At 31.5% G+C, this 15,595-nt stretch overlaps 1 protein-coding gene across 1 annotated transcript; it reads right to left on the bottom strand.

Moving 5' to 3' along the window:
* Positions 1-8,123: 8,123 nt before the first annotated feature.
* LOC100853765 (laccase-1) lies at positions 8,124-12,573 on the bottom strand. The gene is made up of 5 exons (XM_003634153.4): positions 12,358-12,573; positions 12,102-12,253; positions 10,052-10,293; positions 9,585-9,713; positions 8,124-9,476 (listed from the first exon to the last, which is right to left on the bottom strand). Exons 1-5 carry the CDS (start codon positions 12,466-12,468, stop codon positions 8,359-8,361), a joined length of 1,752 nt encoding a protein of 583 aa, XP_003634201.1. The 5' UTR covers positions 12,469-12,573; the 3' UTR covers positions 8,124-8,358.
* Positions 12,574-15,595: the final 3,022 nt, after the last annotated feature.

Here is a 15,595-nt window from a genome sequence, read left to right as displayed (position 1 = left end):
TAATAAAGGTAGTGGTGGTGGGTAATGGGTAATGGGTATTGGGGTTGGAGCAAGTGAAAGGTATGGCCAAAAAAAGGTCAAGTGGGGTTGAGTAAATTTGGCTGGTTGTTACCCATATGGTTGCAGTACCTCTAAAGTATTTGGGATTAGTAGTAGAATCATGATCAAATCATTTATGGGCCAAGTTTAGTTCACCATGTCTAGAGAGTATATGGTTACCTATTTGTGTCCAACCATGATCAAACAAGAGAATTATTCAAAAAAAGATGTGACCAAAGATTTTATACTATGTTTACAGCTTCAAGCCAAAAGACAAAGTTGTAAAAGTGGGGAAAGGGACAAATTTTTTTCTAGAGAGGAAAAGTTTTCTTGGCAGGAGGAGGCATATATATCTTTCTTGGTAAAGAGAAAAATAAAATAAAAAATATAAAAAATCCAACATTAATTCTTATAAAAGAAGAGTTAAAAATAGTTTTATATTTAAAAAAAAGAGTAATTTTCAAAAAGGAAAAATGGTAGAGGAGACAGAGATGTGACTTTGGGGGCAAATCATGTGGTGAAGGAGTCGCCTGAAACCCCACTAGGCCGAATATATGGCCATCGGCCAGCTAAGTCTAGATATGATAAGGTCACTTAATCAAGAAACCCATTGCTCTGGCTTGGGTTCCACACTCACGGGTTCACTCCCCTTCCTTCCCCTTTGTCCATTTTCATGGCCCTTGCCCTTGTCATCTTCAGATCAAAATTAATTTTTTTAACCACTTGCAAAATTTAACTTCAATGTCAAAAATTTATAAATTCCAATTTTTTATAAAAAAAAATAAAAGGACGAAATAGGGATGATAAATGAGATGAATAATCTGATTGTAAATATATCTGTCCTTGCTTTATTTAATTTTTTTTTCTATAATATTTGTGAAATTGAGACTGGCTTCTTGAAATTGAGACTTTGTTTTATCATCTCAATGTGTATTAAATTCAATGGGCCAGGAGAGGAGTGATGGGGGGATTTCAAAGATGTATTTATAAAAACTAAGCAGCACTTTGCATTGTGATTATTAGTAAAAATAAATAAATAAATAAAAATAAAAAATAAAAAAAATCTAGAGAATCTCAAATATCTATGAAATTCTAGAGTCCAGATTGAATGGCTTTATTTAATTACTAGAAGAAATAAATCATGAATCATCAGAGTGAATTGGAATTGGAACTTGTGTTTTAACCAGGTTTTGTCTGTTTAGTATAAATATCCTAATATAATATACCCTTTTTTAAAAAAAAAAATAATAAATGAATATGTCTTGTAAATCGGTTTTCAAAAATAATTTTTTAAAAATTAATATTTAATATTTTATAAAATAAATATCTATTTAAGAAACTAAAACATTTTTAATTTTAAATATTTTTATAAATCATGTTTAATAACTATTTTCAAAAACAGTTTTTAAGAATAATTTTTAGAAAATTGTTTTTTAATATTTTGTAAAATAAATATCTATTTAAAAACCTAAATCATTTTTAACTTGTTTTTTTATATTTAAAATAATTTTTATGTGTAGTACTCTATTTTTAATGATTTTTCTTATTTATACAATTATTTTTTTAAAGAACCTAAAAGTGAAAACAACTAAAAAAATATTTTTTGGACATACCTTATTTTTTGTTTTTAAAAACAAAAATTTATTTGTTATTTTTTATTTTCTAAATGTAGATTTTTTAAAAATAAAAATAAAAAAATATTTTTAAAAATAGATATCAAATAAACCTTAAATTCCCCTATTTTTTTCAATATTGTTGTAAGAATTTTAAAACATAACCTTTTTCTATTAAAATAAGGTAATTTTAGAAAATAAGCACCATGACTTATAAGACCAAAGACAACTATTTAAGAGGGGTAAGATAAAATTCTTAAACGTCCATTTTATATTTGTATATTTATTTTTAATTAAAAAATGTAAAAATATTATTTTTAATAGACTAATTTTTTTAAAAAAAATCAAAATTATTTTTATTTTTAATAATTTTTCCATTGTTTAAAAGTACAAACAAGCCTATTCTCATGAATTTCACTTAGTATGGTATGTACACAGTCTTTAATACAAGGGATAATACAAGGGATAGTTGTGTTTTGTACGGTCCAAAAAATTAAGTTTTAATTCATACAAATTACATAATTGATGAAGATGATATAAAATATAAAGAGACCAATATACCCTTCAAAATTATTTTCTATCACTTGACAAATTTTTTTATTTTTTATTTAATAATTATTCTGAAAATTTATTATTTTTAGAAAACTATTTTTTTTTTAAATATATTCTAAAAATATATCATTTAAAAAAATTGACATATTTTTAGTTATTTTTTATATACATAATTTTAAAAATATATACTTTCCAAGATGTTTGATTTTTAAATAATAATAATAATATTTTATTTTTATTTTTATTTTTTTGAAAAATTATATATTTTTTTCCAAAATACTAAATTATAATGAATTTTATTGAGATTTATAAAAGGAATAAAATTTAAATTAATATTTTTCTACTATTTCTTTTTTCAGTCAACAAAGTTCATTTATAGAAAGATAAAAAATTTATATTTTTTTTCTTAATACACTTTTTTTTTTGGGTCATGAGCTTAAATAATAAAATTATACTAATCAAAACTTAATTTTTGTACCGAGCCCCAAACACAATTGTACCAATATATTAATACAATTCTTGAAAAAACTGTGACTTGTGGTATTTAATTTGAGGCACAACCCAGCTTTTATGACCATTGACTCTGTCTTTAGCTGAAACCCACTAGGAATTTTTATTTATTTTTTTTAAATTTTTATTTTTAGTGGTAAGGGAATTTGCCTTTTCCCTTTTGAAAGGGTACTGCTGAAAACATATGATACCCCTGGCCTCTATAAAGTGACAAAAAGACTTTGACAGATACTGGGACTGAATCTTTTGATTCCTTTACTGCCTCTTTTCTTATCCTAGTTTCCCTTTTATTTTTCAATGGTCTGCATTTCCATTGATATAGACTTGCCCATACCTTACATCATATGGTTGTTTTCTAAAACATTCAACCATTGAAGAGAAGTAAAGATGAATCTCCTATAAAAATGGCCTATCATCATGGCCTATCTGATGAATAGAAGAATAGAAAAACAAGCCCTAGATTAAGAATGGGTACTTTTGGTTGAGTGGGCAAAGCAAAAGCAGTGAAAGACACGTACTTTTAAGCAAAGAGGAAGAGGTGGGGTTGCACGCCTTGCAGTCTTAAAGCTGTTATCACTTGAAAGGGGCTGCTCTTCCAAAGAATACGAGGGAAAAGAAAAACAAGGCCTCTGGCTTCTCTCACTTTCTCTCTGCAAATAAATAAATGTGAGAGGGTGTGAGTTGATGGGGGTGAATGGTGGAATTATGAAACACTTCTATAAATGAATGACAGCTTCACTTCTTTAGTGGCCCCCCTTTGGATGAACCTCACGAGAATGGCCAATGTGCATCAATGTCTCTCCCTCTCTCTCTCTCTGTTTCAATGGAAATATAGAGAGATTCATTGCAAATAGTAAAGATGGCGTCCCACCAAAATGTCAAGTTCCATCACCCATCCACATCAGACCCCTTTTTTTTTTAGGCCCAACTCCTTTTGTAATTAATTATAATTTACTTATAGATTACTGTAAATCACTTTAGAAAAAGGGGGGGAGAAAAGGGGAAAAGCATTTTAAAAACAACTTTTAATTTTTTACCACCCGTTGGCTGGCTGTTGTTTCCATCATTTTGCCATATTTTTTTTTAGGATCAACCTGCGCAATTCTATAAAAAAAAAATAATTAATACGTGTGAAATTTAGAAACTTTTGGCATTTCAATGACCATGAGTGACAAAGAGTTGTCGAAAAGCAAAATCACGGGCAAAACAAACCAATTTTGTAATTTTTATTTTGTAAAATTTTATCATAAAGGTAAGGGAAATAAATTTAGCCTCGGTCTCTTCTCAAAACATCTATAAATTTAAACTTAAAAGAATGCAATAGGTGATTTAAACAATATGAATAATAAAATATAAAGAGAGAATGATTATGAAATTCTAAATTTAAGATTTTATATTGATTTAGTACAATTCAAATTATATCTATTTTCCTCAAACTTCAATTAAGATAAAGGTTCAACTATTTTAATGCTTTTAACCTAAGTTTTCAAACCTTACTATTAGATTATATTTTCAATCAACCTATTAGATCATAGTTTTAATAAACCCTTTACAAAGTCTTCCAAAAATCACTCTTTCAAACTCTTTAAATGATGTACAACACTTGAAATCTCTTAGGTATTGCCTTACACTTGACCTCACCTCATAAGGTATAAACTATTAATACATGAATTAAACCTCAAATAATAAAAGTGTATCTAAAATTAAGTAATACTAAGATGAAAAGCAATTTTAAGAACAAAATATACTTTAAACCTCTTAATAAAGATTTGAACTTTATTTCTTGTAATACATGAAGTTCGGAACTTTTAAATAGAAATTGAAGGTTCAAACTAACCATTAGACATAATATGAAGTTTACTAGTTAAATCGATTACTAATCGTTAAATTTTTAATGCATTAATAAGTGACTATTATGTCCTAAACACTCATCCAATCGATTAATCTAGGTTTTCATTATCAATCGATTGAAACTTGTTTCAATGAACAACTTATTTGATCAATAAAACAATGTTTAATTGAATTGACTCATACACATTATGAAAATTTTCGAGTTTTAGACCAAATTTTTTCCTCAAATGATTTTTTCATCCAAATTATAAAAGAATTAAAATCAATTTAATATTTGAATGAACTTAATTACTTAAATAAAAGTGTAATATTATATAAATTTAGTATACCACACCTTATAAAGGAATTTTAGAAAAATTAACTTAAAATATCACCTTTTTTAAATCTTCTTTTTCTTGATTTTCTTCTAATTTGATATTTTTTTTCATTTCTTTAGAAATCCACACACTTAAATATAAAATATTATATTCAAACTTTATTTCATTATCATTAAAATTGAGCTTAACCAAAATTTGACCAACACAATTTTTTTGGGTTAAATTTTAATTTACATATTTTAAAAAAAAAATTACAATTCAAAATGTGGCTCATTCAAAAATTAAACTAATAATAGCCTAAAAACTTAAAATTTGTTAGATAAAAATGGGTAAATTGCATAAAAGGGCAACATAAGATATAAGTCACAACTTAGACATCATAACTCATTATAACTCACTTTTCTCACCCTAGACTAATGACCTCAAAATCTTTTTCATGTAATTTGTTGTTTTATATCAAATATTTTTATTTTTAATTTTTTAAAACAAGAAATAAAACTAAATCTTTCAAACATGTTTATATATAACTTATAAAAATTAAAAATATAATTGAAAAAATATTTATATTTTCTATTTTTTTTTAAAAAAAAAAAACATTGTATATCTAAACTACATCTAATTTTTCCAATATTTTTATTTGAAAACCTAAAAATAAAATTAAGAATTTAAGACTACCAAACAAACAAGTTTATTATTTATGAAGGCCAAAAGTTTTATTAAAAATTATAATAATAAATATTTATGATTTTGTTTCCAAAAACAAAAGTGTACATAGACATTTGAATTTATTCATTTAGGCATTCATTGTTCTCTATATTTGAGAAAGAGAGCAAACATTCCAAAATTTAATTTTTATTTTGTTATTTGCATGCTATATATATATATATATATATTTGTTTCAATGGCAACCTCGCATACCCTTCTTCCCCACTCCCTCTTCCATGCATGCACCATGTTCCACCATCTGAGTCCCCCCTCTACCCATCAGATGTTACCATAACAACTTCCTTTTTGTTCCAAACATCTTCACTAGAAAGACAATCTCCTCTTCCAAGAAGATCAATATACTACCAAAAAAGAATGGTTAAAATATTGATAGGGCATATTTCCTTTAGAAAATAAGATAAGAAAAGATAAAAAAAAAATTAAAAAAAAAAAAACATGGAAGCCAGGTGAGAAATGAGAGTATGGCCAACAATGGGATTCTTTTTAAGCATTATAAAAATAATTAATTTAAACTAAATGGATGCCAACGATTCGACACTGTTCCCCAAAGTCAACAACTTGAATCAAAGCTTCCCCAGAGGCCATCCACTCACTGCAATTTAGTAATTAAAGCCTAGAGATAATAGAAAGCAATGAAGAGCCTCCCTTTTTTTTTTTGTGTAATTAATTAGTAATAATTACACTTTTAACATCTCCTTTTTTTTAATGATTGGAAATTAGTACAAAATGAAAAGCCAGAATAAACCCCACTTTCATCAATCTCGACGGTTCAAGCCACCTTGAGATCATTAAAAGCATAGCTTTAATTTTCCAGTGATCTGATCGAAGAACAGAAGGAAGGCATCATTGTGAAAAAGAAACAGCGGGGGAGCGTTAGTATTAATTTATTGGAGGAATTGTTCTATGGATTCCGTTGAGAAATCCAATATTATTGGTTTAGGATTCTACTAATCATGTTTACTGCTTCAATGATCAGTTGAAATCAGTTCAAGGATTTGTTTGTTGATGAGAATAAATATGATTAATGATTCAAGCACATTTTAATGTTTCTTTTGCCATTATTTTTACAATATTAATTCTTTCACAATAAAATATGATATACAATAATTAAATTTGGCAAAATAGAAATATTATTTTTATCACCATTTTCTAAATTTTAACATTAATATATTATTTTTAAGGTACTAAGTTTTTGTTCATTTGGATTTCCTTGATCCAATAACACATTGACTTAAGCTTTTGAAAAAACAGTCTGTTGCATAATAACGAGAATAGAAAAAAAAAACAAAATAAGAATACATAAATTTACGTGAAAAACCTTAGTTGAAGAAAACTATGGGTTGAGGAGAAGGAAAATTTATTATATTAAAATATTGGTATAAGAGAGAAAATATACTAGCGATTGTAATAGAAGTATAATCATTATAACCCTAAAACTATATATTATATATATACGTATGAGTAATATTTAACAAAACAGGTTAAGAGCGAAGCCACACACCCCAATGAGATCAATGATGATAGAGGAGGGATCGGCCCATAGGGATCTTCACCAAAACCCAAGCCCATCCTTCAAACGTGGCCCAATTAAAGCTAAAAACAGTCTATTGCATAATAATGAGAATATATAAAAAAAAAAACAAAATAAGAATACACAAATTTATGTGAAAAACCTTAGTTGAAGAAAACTATGGGTTGAGGAGAAGGAAAATTTATTATATTAAAATATTGTTATTTGTCTTTGATCTTCATTATCATCAAAACATATGCAGGATATATTTATAAATTCATTTAAAACATGCATTTATTCACATGGAACATACCCGAATCCATTTCTGAATTTTTGGTTGAAGATGTATGGATCTTCTAAGGCCGAGAAGGGTAACCACCGTCACTAGATTCTCTCTGGCAATGGGAAGCGGGAGAGATTAGGGTTTTGTTCTATTCAAAAGTGATATTAACAAATGAATAGGCCCTTGACCTTTTATACCCTCCTGCTTTAGGAACCATACCCATTGGGCTATTGGGCCTCACGAGTCTTAAGCCCATTATCTAAGGCTCGTGATGGCGTTTGGGCTCTACACATAGGTGGCCCATATTCTTGAACGAATAGAAAACAAATTGAAAAAGTGAATAGCTTAGTCATGAATTATTGTGAGATATGTGAATCCATATCTTAACAAATATTGGTATAAGAGAAAAAATATACTAGCGGTTGTAATAGAAGTATAATCATTATAACCCTAAAACTATATATTTTATATATACACGTGAGTAATATTTAACAAAACAGGTTGAGAGCAAAGCCACACACCCCAATGAGATCAATGATGATAGAGGAGGGATCGGCCCATAGGGATCTTCACCAAAACCCAAGCCCATCCTTCAAACGTGGCCCAATTAAAGCTCAAAATTCGATTAGTTTAAACATGATCATTGTGTTCCTTTTAAGTACTAGTAAACTATTACTCTTTCCCAAGGTATTAGAGGCACAATTTCAGAACAGAAGGACGAGTTTAATGTTCCAACGACATCCCAAATTAATAAATTTAAATCTTATGCAAATCACCAACGTCTCAATCTTATGATACAAGACCAATTAATGAAGTTTGCCACCTAATTAAAAAACCAAAAACATGGACATTCAAATGGAGAAAATTTCTAACACTTCTCTACTAAACTGTCTAATTAACCTAGTGATTAAGGTGTCAATTGGAAATAGCTCACACAACTAAGTAGCTGTTGAGGATCTAACATGACGGAAGATCTGCAGGAGGAGGCAGCAAGCACTGAGATGGATTGGGGCCATTTTGAACCACCAGTCCCATAGCTAGACCCCATGAAGTGTGTTCTTCAAGATGGCAATGTATGAACCATACTCCTGGGTTATCAGCCTTGAACCGGATTGCAGCCCACCCTCCGGTTGGAACTGCCACCGTGTTCCTCTCCGGAGGATCAACAAGGTTGTAGTTCTGTGGATCCTTATTAACATCAAAGTTTCCGAACCCCCTCCCGACTATGAAGAAGTTGTGGCCGTGGAAATGGATAGGATGGTTCTCCACACTGAGAAAACTCGTTCCCTGCATAACAATTTCCAAGCTGCTGCCATAGGGAACCACCAAAAGCTTGGTGCCAAACTGGGTGTTCATGTTTGAAGTGAACGGATTGACGCCCGTGTAGTCGAAAGTGGTTGGTGGTTTCTCGGGAAAATCGGATGAGAACAAGTGGTTTGTTAGGTTTTTGTAGTGGCATTCTAGTATGGATTCGAAAGGACGAATAAAGGACTGGTTGTTCATTGAAGCGAAGAACCTCTTTCCGTTGTAGCCCTTGCAGGTCTGATTGGCTGGACAGTCTTGAAGGTTTAGGCTTATGGTGGTCACTATTCGCTTATCAATAGTCTTGGGCACGTTACATGGGTACTGAGCAGAAGCAAGGCTTCGGAGCTTGCTCGAAAATCCAGTGGCAAAAGCTGTATCTTTCATTTGAGGAAGATTGTAAAGTGATGAGAGACTGTATACAGCTGGTCTGTTTAGGGGTTTAGCTCTTGGGTTTGTAATAGTTTTGTAGCGTAAGAAGCCCATTGTGGTTGAATTATCGAATGGAAAAATGGAGGTGACATAATTGTTTGCAGCCATGGGAAACATGGCAGAAGAGTCGGGAACTTGATCCGCTGTGAGCAGAACATTGGTGGTTTGTCCTGGAGCGATCATAATGGCTGTGGTCGTAAAGGGTTTTGTGTACAACCCATCAATCTCTACGACAGTCAATGTGTGATTAGCAATGGCGAAGAAAAGCTCAGCGTTGAGTGCTGCATTGATGATACGAAGCAAGTAGGTTTTGCCAGGAACCACATTCTGGATGAAAGTATCTGTACATTCATAGATTGCAGATTGATTTACTACCACTTCTTTTTGTATATGATACGAAAAAATTGCTTTTTGGTGATAATATATATGTTGGAGGCTTACGAATTCACCTTTGTTAGAGCAGGGATAGAGGGGTCCAGGCATGCCATTAATGGTGTAAGCTTCTGAGATCTTGGGCCCATCTCCAGTCCTCATCATCTCCCTTTCCACTTCTTCCGCATCGTCATTCCACCATTCACCTTTCCGCAAAAGCATATACGTTAAAGAAAAAAAGAAAAAAGTTCACATGGGAGACACTGATGATTCCATGTCAAATTTACGATATTATACCTGATCCGAAAGAACAGTTGAACTTAAGAGTCTGTTTGGAACAGTTTTTCCACCACCAAAAATAGAAAACTGTTTTCCAGATGTAGTCGAAATATTTGAAAATATAAAGAATGGTTTGAAAACATTTTACAAAACAGTTTTTAAGATCGGTATTTTAAAATTATTATACGATGTTTTGTAGAATAAAAGTAAGTTTGATAATACACATAAAAATTAAGGTGATGTTGATCGTCAAGTGATTAATTACCAAATATAATGGGGACTTCATCTTGAATAGGAGCTTTGAATGGATATGGCATGCGGGGATAGATGATGAAGGCGCCATAGACGGACACCCGCTGCCACGAGTAATGAGCATGCCACAGGAGTGTGCCCCTATGATCCACCACACTGAACTTGTATGTGTACGACTGCCCTCCTCTGATGGGGCATTGTGTAACGTAAGCAGGACCATCGGCCCAACCTGTCCTCAGTTGCCTTATTCCATGCCTGTATCATTCACCCCCCAACAATACACATTATTCAGTCAATCAGCATAGTGTCTACAAGATGACAAAGAAAGGGTAAAGAAACAGGCATCCAACAGGCTAGATTGGTTCAATCAAAAGATATTTCCTCTAGTTTCACCTTCCTGTCCTTTTTTTTCTCTTTATTTCTCACTTCTCATTTGCTATATGATCTGACCATATATAGATAAAGCAGCAAGAGCAACTGTAATGGCAATTATGCCTTCAAGTTTGGTAGCTAGCTTCCGTGCTAGATAAGCAATAATTTATAGAAAAGGGCAGTACAATGGTCCAGATTGCATTGCCTATACATGAATAAATGATAGATGCCAATCAAGTAACATAAAGCAAAATTTGGGCAGTGAACCACAGGAGAGAGCACATGGGCATCTATTCTGCTCTATAATTTTATCTGACAACTTGCATGATTTTTCAATCATCAAAAATTTCAAACTCCGGAATAAAAAATTCTAGAGTATCAATGTTATATTATATAATTATTAAGAAACACGACATACATATTAGTCTAAATCCTACATAGTTTAAATATTTTAGAAAAATTGATAGTTTAATATGATATCATAACATAATATAAGAGCATGGTAGTTCAAAATTCTATCTATCTCTCTACATACAAGTATGAGACCACACCTGAGGGAGGCGTTAAGAAGCATGATGTACATAAACCCAAATCCTATAAACTTAAATTTTTAGGGAAGTTGGTTGTTTAACATGGTATCAAAACTTGGTTTGAAGGAGAATATTAATTTTTTGAAAATTGGTAATTAATATCAAAACAAACTTGTGTATAAACAAATAAGAAAAACTACGTGGTTGTATTTTTCTTGGATGACACTTTTCAATACCATAGAAAAACCCATAAAGCAAATAGCAATTTACCGAAAATAACTAAAAAGAAATGTTGATTATGAATGAAATTTGCAAAGCAACTTTTAGGATTTTTCTCTCAATCTTATATTAATGGTTTTGAAATAAGTGAAAAAATGATTTTTACATGATTTTGAGATAAAATGGTGACATAATAGATGGTTTGTACTCAGGCTTTTAAGAAGTATAGTAACTCAGAAATAGTTGTAGGCACCATAACATACACTTAAAGGCACACCATGAAAAGGACATACATAAATATATAACCCAATATGTGGTTTACTTTCAATTTATCTTTTGCTTAAGAAATAGTCTTTGTCATTTAGTATTGGTTCTCAATCTTTCAGGGCATACCATTTGACCTCATCAATTCAAAGGATGTTCCATGAGCCAACTAGATATGCATAAACAATAGCAAAGTGATGATTAACTAAAGATTATTGCTATGACTCTTTTTGTTTCTTCCACTTTTTTTCTTTACGAGGAGATGTCTGCATTCATGTACATACATGGGGATATACAACAACCACTAGCAACAATTATTTTAGTAAATTATTTGCCTAATCAACAGTACTATTCCACAATCCATGTATGTGGAAAGATAAACAATGAGCCAAATGAGGAATACATTGCTAAAGAAAAGGAAACAACCTGAATTTGAGATCAGTAGATACCAGAGCCATGAATGACTAATCCAAAATTTTAATATATGGTCAAAATAATAATAATATATGGTGAAAAAAAACTAGTATTATATATGGGCTACTTTATATATATATATATATATATATATATATATATATATATATATATATATAAAGGAATTTCTTCACATACGAACAACCTGACAAGAATTTGTGCTGCATTATTTTCCAAAAATTGGGAAATGCTCAGAGAACTCACCAATGAATGGTTGTGTTGGTGGCAATAAGGTTAGTAACCTTAACTTCAACATTGTCACCTTCATGAACAGCAATGGTTGGCCCTGGATACTTCCCATTTACTGTAAGAAGTGGCTTTGTATGGCACAGACGGGTTACCTTCTTCCATTGAACCTGAAAAAAACAATTACAAAAGTTAAATGCTTCTCATACTCTTCCAAGCATCTATGTGTGAGACATGTTTATAAGGACACAGAGAGAGCTCCAAACAAGCTTACATTAAATTGAAACCGACGTGTAGTCGGCGAAGAAGATGACGGAAAAATCACAGCCAGAAACAATATCCCCATCATCAACAGCCTGGAAGACTGGTGGTGGCAGCCCTCCATTATCACCACCTCAAGAGCAGTACCGTTCTAAGAACTTCACTGCCAATGACCACAATATTCTACTGAGCCACTCTGCATGAATACCAATATATATACACTATTTTGTCCCTTCTTCCAATATTATTCTATTCTTCACTATTATTATAGTTAACGGTACATATTTTTTGTGGTGCTGGATGGGGTAGGTAATGAACAGACAAAGAACAGGTTAAATGACCTTTTATGTAGTCTGAGTACAATTTAATTATTTGAAAGCTTGGCTGCCATGGCTGATATTCTTGGTTAGATTAATAAACATACTTGGAAGGTAAAAGGGAGCCATCGTCATTAAAGCAGTGATCCTTTCATGATACATATGTATGTATTCGGATCTTTCCACTTTCTCAGCTACTAAACAAGGAAAATTGATGTCTAAAGAGAAGTGTTGGTGGTTGGTGTGGATTACCATCTTGGCTTTTCAGGCAAAAAAAAAAAAAAAGAAAAAGAAAGAAAAATTGTTTGCAGCCTCCTGAAAATTGGACACCATTGACTTTGGGTTGGCTACTCCTAGTGGTGGGGGTCCAGGGATGTATATATATTTTTTCAAGCCACCTTACCACCAGCGAATTAACTAAAGATGGGCTAGCTATTAGCCAACATGATTTTCTTTCAAATTTTGATCTCTTTCAATGTATGGTGGTTGGTGGACTAGGCCCATAGAAGGGCAAATTAATTAAGGTTTGCATGCATGTTTTCTATATTTAGTTTCACATGGGCTAGCTGTGATAAAATTTTTAAAAAGGAAAGCTTTTTTGATTCTCTTGGGTTAGGGTTGTAGCTTAAATAAGTTCAATTCACATTATTGGTCATTCTTGGATTAATTTATAACTTAAATAAATTCGATTAGCACTACCTAATAGTTTATAACTTGGATTGAATTAATTATAATTTAACATGATATTAATAAGGCTTGATTTTATGGGGGGTTTTGAGTTTAAGAGGGTATTTGTTTTTTTTGTTTTTTGTTGAAAGTAATTTGTTTTTAGAATTTAGGATGTTTGTTTTTTTTATTTTTTCATGACTTATTATAAACTTTTTACTCAATAATATTATTAAGTATTAAGGTTTTATTTAGAATTAAGTAAAAAGCAAGCATCATTCATCATTTGTTTATTACAAGCTAAAAATGAGAAGTTATGGACAAAACAAATGTAAGTATAAATCAATATATAAGAAAAGGAAAAGAAAAATTAAAATCAATTTAAAAATCAATAAAATTTTAAGTAGTGTTTTAAACTTATTTAATTTATTTTAATTCTTTTATAAAAATATTAAATTACAAAAAATTTATATAAATTTTAATTATTTTTAATTATATTTTATTTTTAATAGTAAAATTAAATATAAGAAAATCAATTTTTTAATCTGCTGAAATCAAAGATAGCTTGCAATATTGATTCTAAATTCTTTTTTCGGGTATTTTAAAACAATATCCTCGGACTGGTTCCTATGCAAAGATGAATTTGGAAATATAATATTATATCTATATATATCTATATATAGGCGGCCAGTTTTGTCTCTTCTCTGCTGGACCTTCATCTCGTCTCCAAAAATTCTCTACTCCTGGTGTTGTCTCTTCTCTTCTGGACCTTCATCTCGTCTCCAAAAATTCTCTCTACTCATGGTGTCTTCTTCTCTATTATAATAATCTTTCCAAATGATATAGTATAATCTTTTGGTAATTATCTCCATGAATATAAATAAATGTTTTCATTTTCCTTCTCTTGCCTCCTTGGAAAAGGATTCGGAATAATGGAATATAAAAAAAAAAAAAAATCATCCTATCTTTCCTCAATTATCGTATCATGTAGATTAGAAATTGCTAATAATGGAAACGAAAATTCATTTTAATATAAATCAGAATCTAGTCACATGAGAATTTTGATTTATTTCTTCCATACAATGTTATCATTTGATTACGTCTTTATTTATATTTTGATTTATAATTTTTAGATATCGTTCTATTCCTTTTGAATCTTTTTTTTTTGGTTTTTTCTCTCATTTGAATCCAAAAAAGTTATGATTGTTGATGGCAAAATTCCCCTGCTACAATAGTAGTCACAAGCAATGGAATCTCGATCAACGCGTAGTAGTAATTCCTCCTTCCTCCTGCAAAAAGATGTCTGAATGGGTTATCCGAACACACCCTCCGATGATTAAGTTAGTCTTTTGGAAGTTGTTGGAAAATAGAGTTTTCCTCAGGGAGTATTGCTCTGTGATTTTCGTCAAGGATGCTTACCTTCCTGAGAGTTTCCTTAGAGTTTATATATGAGTCAGAAAGTATGGTCCCGCTGTGCTAGCGGGTCTCATCGTCATGAATGCGGCTCATAGGGTGGCAAAACAATCATGACATTTTTGGTGCCAGGTGGCGACTGTCAGGAGGGTATTTAGGCAGCGGATGTCGCCTCAATTTATGACTTTAAATATCGGGGATGCATCAAGCACTCTGAGAAGATTTGGAAATATCTTGTCGAGCGTATCTTGCATTAAAGATGAGTGACAGTTCAGGAGACTTGGTCGTCAGTATTATCGGAGTTTGTTTTTTTATTGTGGGCGGAAATGGATCCGGCGAATCGCGAGTGTTTGACGAGCCAAGCTGTCCGGGGAATCTGAATTATCGGTTACGAATGCTCTCCGGGTAAGTGCTATCAGAGGATCTAGATATGTCTGACCGGAGAAATTGAATCGCCCTCCTCTCCCATCCGACGTCAAGCGTCGGATGTGAAATATTTGGAGAAGGTGGAACGTCGGCCAGACAGAATTCCGGATGTAAAATATCCGGAGAAGGTGGAACGTCGGTCGGACAGAATTCTTCCCCGGGTGGAATGAGCTATGTCGCGCATCTTAAGGGGGACCGTCTGCGTGTGCAAGGAAGAAAGAGCCACGTGGCATTTTTTAGGGAGGATCCCACAATGATGATGAAAATTTTTGTATTTTCATTCATTCAAAGAACTAAATAGGGTTCAAATCTGATCGATTGATATCCATGATACAATCAAGCACAAGAAGATGCTCATAGTCTTTATTGTCTGGTTATGGCTCTATTAATATCAAAAGTTGGAAGACCTCTTTGTTCAATCATATAGAG

This window comes from Vitis vinifera, chromosome 17, assembly GCF_030704535.1.
Source record: "Vitis vinifera cultivar Pinot Noir 40024 chromosome 17, ASM3070453v1".
Taxonomy (NCBI): Eukaryota; Viridiplantae; Streptophyta; class Magnoliopsida; order Vitales; family Vitaceae; genus Vitis; species Vitis vinifera.
Note: the sequence above shows the minus strand (reverse complement) of the source record. Positions and strands in the feature narration are given on the sequence as shown.

What these genes read in the sequence shown, in the direction of transcription:
- LOC100853765 (XM_003634153.4), bottom strand. Translation starts at nt 12,468, where the DNA reads ATGGAGGGCTGCCACCACCAGTCTTCCAGGCTGTTGATGATGGGGATA. An exon ending in CACGTCGGTTTCAATTTAAT is followed by an intron (nt 12,254 to 12,357) that starts GTAAGCTTGTTT and finishes TGTTTTTTTCAG; the next exon opens with GTTCAATGGAAGAAGGTAAC. An exon ending in CTATCCCTGCTCTAACAAAG is followed by an intron (nt 9,477 to 9,584) that starts GTGAATTCGTAA and finishes ATGAATGTACAG; the next exon opens with ATACTTTCATCCAGAATGTG.